Source organism: Priapulus caudatus, unplaced genomic scaffold (assembly GCF_000485595.1).
Source record: "Priapulus caudatus unplaced genomic scaffold, Priapulus_caudatus-5.0.1 Scaffold95, whole genome shotgun sequence".
Classification (NCBI taxonomy): domain Eukaryota; kingdom Metazoa; phylum Priapulida; class Priapulimorpha; order Priapulimorphida; family Priapulidae; genus Priapulus; species Priapulus caudatus.
This window is the reverse complement of record NW_014577156.1, coordinates 278019-283214: the sequence shown is the minus strand read 5'-3', so window position 1 is coordinate 283214 and position 5196 is coordinate 278019. Positions and strand designations below refer to the sequence as shown.

Below are 5196 nucleotides of genomic sequence, written 5' to 3'. Positions count from 1 at the left end.
CATTTACACACACACGGGCGCGCACACATATACACGCACGCACGCACGCACGCACGCGCGCGCGCACACACACACACACACACATACAACTGTAACCGTCTCTCGTTGGGGTTTCTCTTAAATTTTCGCCTCACAGCTGTGCGCGGCAGTGCTTGGTTGTTTATACACCGCAGCCGCAATGGCTTTGGTGTGTGCGTGTGTGCGCATGCGGATTTGGCGATCTTAAAATTTGGTGCGGGTTTCCGATGAATGCCGAAGTTTGTTCGGGCACATAACTTTTTAGAAAATTGCGTCAAAAAGTGACTTTATCGAAACCGTGCCACGTATTCTCACGCGAATCAAGCTGGTGCCCCTTCTGGACGTCCCGAATACATTCCGCTACGTTAGAACGCGATTTTTCGATTTTTCCGTATCTCCTCCTGACACTTCGGCTCTTTCTACTATTATATAGTAGATATTTGCCAGTGGGCTGATAAAACACTAAATAAATAGTAGATTGTAATGCTCTGGAGCAGTGGTTCTTAACCTTTTTGGCCCCACGACCCCATCAGACATTCTTGGTCAGTACCGCGACCCCCCCCCCACAAAAATGTTAAAAAAACAGCCCGATTTATGAAGACATGTCTGCCAATACTCAGTCAATGGGATGGCTAAATAGCTTCGCAGCTATCAGGAGATAAAATTTTTTTTCACTTGGACGGCCAAATGAGGAAATTTTTGTTGCAACCTGATAATTATATAGAATTTAAATGAATTTGTTTCATTTATGACCCCTTCATGACCCCCGGAAAAACCCTAAACGACCCCCAGGTTAAGAACCGCTGCTTACTAAACACCGACTTTTCTGTCATGTCTGCTTGCCACAAAATATCATAACGAATTTAGATTTAATTGAAACTTGTTGAAAAGCAAGTACCATTAACATTCCATGTGCGAGAAACTGCCTGTTGGATGCATAGATAATACTGCCATGTTAAAAAAAACACCAGTCAAATAATAAATCTGTTAAAATGCACCTCTGTCAAAATATTTTGATGGGCTGGTTGGATTACAACAAAATAGTTTCTCAAATGTGAGTGCAAATTGAGTGTGTGATCTATGGCATGTTTTTTGTTTCATAATTCTATTTTGTTAATCGGTCGATTCGTTTAATGTTTTGTTCGATGTATATATGAGCTAAAATCACATATGCATGTTGAAATGTTACCTTTGATATTGTTCCTTGATATTCGATTCACATCGAAGACATTCATATTAGCAGATCGCATTATTTGATCACGCGAATCAAATGGCTTGATTGACTGGATCGAAAGCTTCAATTCACAGATCGAATGGTTCGATTCACGAATCGAATGCTTTGATTCACGCATCGAATGCTTCGATTCACGGATCGAATGCTTCGATTCACGGATCGAATGCTTCGATTCATGGATCGAATAATGCGATTCAGAGTCGCATCGTTCAATGCGCTGCGTGCAGGAGGGATCTACATAATACAGATCGAATGATTCGATTCCAAAATTGAACGATTCTATTCCATAATTGAATGGTTTGTTTCCAAAACCGAATGGTTTGATGCCAGGATCGAATGGTTTGATTCTCTTTTCTGATATAAAATCAAATAATGTGAACATTTAAAACAGTAAATGCCTACTACAATCGAATTAACAGGCATCGATCATGTGGTATGTGGTATCAAATGATGCAATTATACTTTTGGAAGAAAATTATTGTCGATTTATTGCATATAACATATGATTAAATAATTAAATATTATATGCGATAAATCAAATGTTATATGCAATAAATCAAATGTTATATGTGATAAATCAAATGTTATATGTGATAAATCGAATGTTATATGTGATAAATCGAATGTTATATATGTGATAAAATCAACCATAAAACAAAAAATCGAATTATGAAACAAAAAACATGCCATAGTGATCTGCTTACATCCCGCAAAGTACTTCAAAACGTCTGTAATTGTAAACGCACCTAGTAAATTCTCTGCTTAACAGTCCGTGTAGGCTGCATGCACATGCAGACTTGAGGCACAGCAAGATCATAGAAACAAGCCATAGCAACAGGATAGGAGAGTGGGAGCATTAGCAATACCATAGCAGGCTGGGAGCAATATCAACATGATGACATGATGGGATTCAAGCAACAACATGGGGGAGGGGGCCAAAAGTGATAACACAACAGGTAGGTAGCCATAGTGACATCATGGCAGGTGGAAAACCATAGTGACATCACGGCAGGTAGGGAGCCATAGTGACATCACGGCAGGTAGGAAGCCATAGTGACATCACGGCAGGTAGGGAGCCATAGTGACATCACGGCAGGTGGGGAGCCATAGTGACATCACGGCAGGTAAAGAGCCATGTAGTGACAGCACGACAGGTAAAGAGCCATAGTGACAGCACGGCAGGTAAGAAGCCATAGTGACATCACGGCAGGTAGGAAGCAATAGTGACATCACGGCAGGTAGCGAGCCATAGTGACATCACGGCAGGTAGGGAGCCATACTGACATCACGGCAGGTAGCGAGCCATAGTGACATCACGGCAGGTGGGAAGCCATAGTGACATCACGGCAGGTAGGTAGCCATAGTGACAGCACGGCAGGTAAAGAGCCATAGTGACATCATGGCAGGTGGGAAGCCATAGTGACATCACGGCAGGTGGGAAGCCATAGTGACATTACGGCAGGTAGGGAGACATAGTGACATCACGGCAGGTAGCGAGCCATAGTGACATCACGGAAGGTTGGGAGCCATAGTGACAGCATGGCAGGTGGGGAACTATAGTGACATTACGGCAGGTAGGGAGACATAGTGACATCACGGCAGGTAGGGAGCCATAGTGACATCATGGCAGGTGGGAAGCCATAGTGACATCACGGCAGGTAGGGAGCCATAGTGACATCACGGCAGGTGGGGAGCCATAGTGACATCAGTGCAGGTAGGTAGCCATAGTGACATCACGGCAGGTGGGAAGCCATAGTGACATCACGGCAGGTGGGGAGCCATAGTGACATCACGGCAGGTAGGAAGAAATAGTGACATCACGGCAGATGGGGAGCCATAGTGACATCACGGCAGGTAGGAAGCAATAGTGACATCACGGCAGGTAGTAAGCAATAGTGACATCACGGCAGGTGGGAAGCCATAGTGACATCATGGCAGGTAGCGAGCCATAGTGACATTATGGCACTGGGAGTGAGAGCTTTGAGTCATAGGAACAGCATATGAGTCTGGGAACCAAAGCAACAACACAATAACTCACCGAAGTCGTGGTTACCAAATACGGCAATACGAACGTTACTCTTGTTCAGCACAGATATCATCTGTTCACCCTTTGTGAACGTGCTCACTGCAAACATGAAATAACACGTTAGCGACTGGTAGGTAAATACACACGCATTACAACCCTAATGTTATAACAACATCTAGGACTATGATCCAAGGAACAGCTATACTTTGGTTTAGGATGGGGCTAAATTTAGGTTTCTTCTGACTACAAATGTGACTGACAACACTGTGCAGAACAAAATGTTAGGACAAGGAGTCATTGTTTTGATTCTACCACCTAAGGAACAGCCAGTAAGCTCAGCTTACTTATTTAGCTGATACTCTTGTAGAACGGTGTGTGAAAACTCAAATGATGCAATGAAAAATATTTAAAAAATCTATACATAAAAATCGACATTAATAGTATGTGAAAACTAAAGTGATGCAATGATCGAAACACATCAGAAAATCTATAAATACAGCATGGAACAATATTTTACACAATCCTCATTGGGTATCATCATAACCACAGAAAACACAATTGGCCTATTTTATTTTAACATATATATCTATAATATTTATAGTAGTAAGCCTCCATCTGGCACATATGTTTACTATCAACAGCATATATGCTCTTGGTACTAAGCACCTCTCCCCAGGCACTCACACACACTGTTAGTATCACACACTTATGTATGCTCACCAACATGCATTGGTACCGTGATGGACTCACCAACCCAAGCCCACAGCCCAGGGGCCATTATCAGAAACATCGTAAAGTTAAGGCTAATTAATGCTAAGTTAGCACTTTACGACTAATGTTAAATTGTTAATGTTACGAGAGTAGCGTTGACAGAAATGCATCGCAGATATGAGAAAACTTACGATAACAGGATAATGAACTTCATAATAATTTGCTGTCACAAAGCTGCTGATTGCATGAGAATCAATCACAAACTTGCGTGCATACACATTTATTGTACATCACAGCAATTTATGCATATTATGCTGGTAAACCACACATAAATAATATCTGATTAAAAAACGGCACATTCATAAATTGATTCTGCACAGCAACACAAGATGCAAGAGTTAAATTGTGACTCAATAAAATGTAGAAAAAATAGAACAAACGCCACTTGCAAATGTTTGTTTTGGTACACGATCAGTACAAAAAGTAATGTTTCTGACGTGTTTTTCATTAAAAACATGCGTTATACTAATTAATATAAAATATAATATCACTGTAATCGCAATTCTTTGTGTAGTTGCATTATTTTCATCTTAGTCTTAAAGTTACGAGAGGGTCTAGGATCTCGTAATTTTTAGTATAAATTTGCAAGGATTTTTCGTTCTCGTAACTTTACGATTTTTCTGTCAACGGTCTACGAGTCAAAGTTAATGTTAAGACTATTGTTAGGACTATAATTTTGTTTCCAGCAACAGGCCCCGGGATTGCAACAATGACTGCTGGTCTACTGTAGATACATATGTTACATGCACACGCTCTTAGGTGATGAACGTATGTCTACACGAACACACAAATCATACTCCTAGTGTGGGTATATAGGTACACTCATGTAACACACCCAACCACGCACTCACTCACATACACAGATATACAAATAATGGAAAATAGACCCATGCACACACAGGAAATACATGTGTAAAATACATATGTTAAATCTATACATATTTTTCACCAAACAAGCAAACTTGAAATTAGGACTGGGAAATCTCACAAAGATATGCCTACATTTTGTTTAAAACCATAAAAAAACGTTGCAAAATAAAAGAACATATATTTGCCTTGCATATTATGTTCTCCTGACCAGGCCCGTAGCCAGGGGGGGTTCGGGGGGTTCGAACGAACCCCCCCCCCGAGCCCGTCCCCCCCCCCA

General features: G+C 41.3%; 1 protein-coding gene across 4 annotated transcripts in view; it reads right to left on the bottom strand.

The window, feature by feature from the left end:
- LOC106804990 (mannosylglucosyl-3-phosphoglycerate phosphatase-like) overlaps window positions 1–5196 on the bottom strand; it is a 61703-nt gene that overhangs the window by 49075 nt on the left and 7432 nt on the right. For 3 of the 4 annotated variants that reach the window (XM_014806428.1, XM_014806430.1, XM_014806429.1), the window contains exon 2: window positions 3291–3377. The exons of the other annotated variant lie outside the window; for it this stretch is intronic. In XM_014806428.1, the coding sequence (XP_014661914.1) occupies window positions 3291–3377 (87 nt within the window). The remainder of the gene's footprint in view (window positions 1–3290; window positions 3378–5196) is intronic. 4 annotated transcript variants of the gene reach the window in all.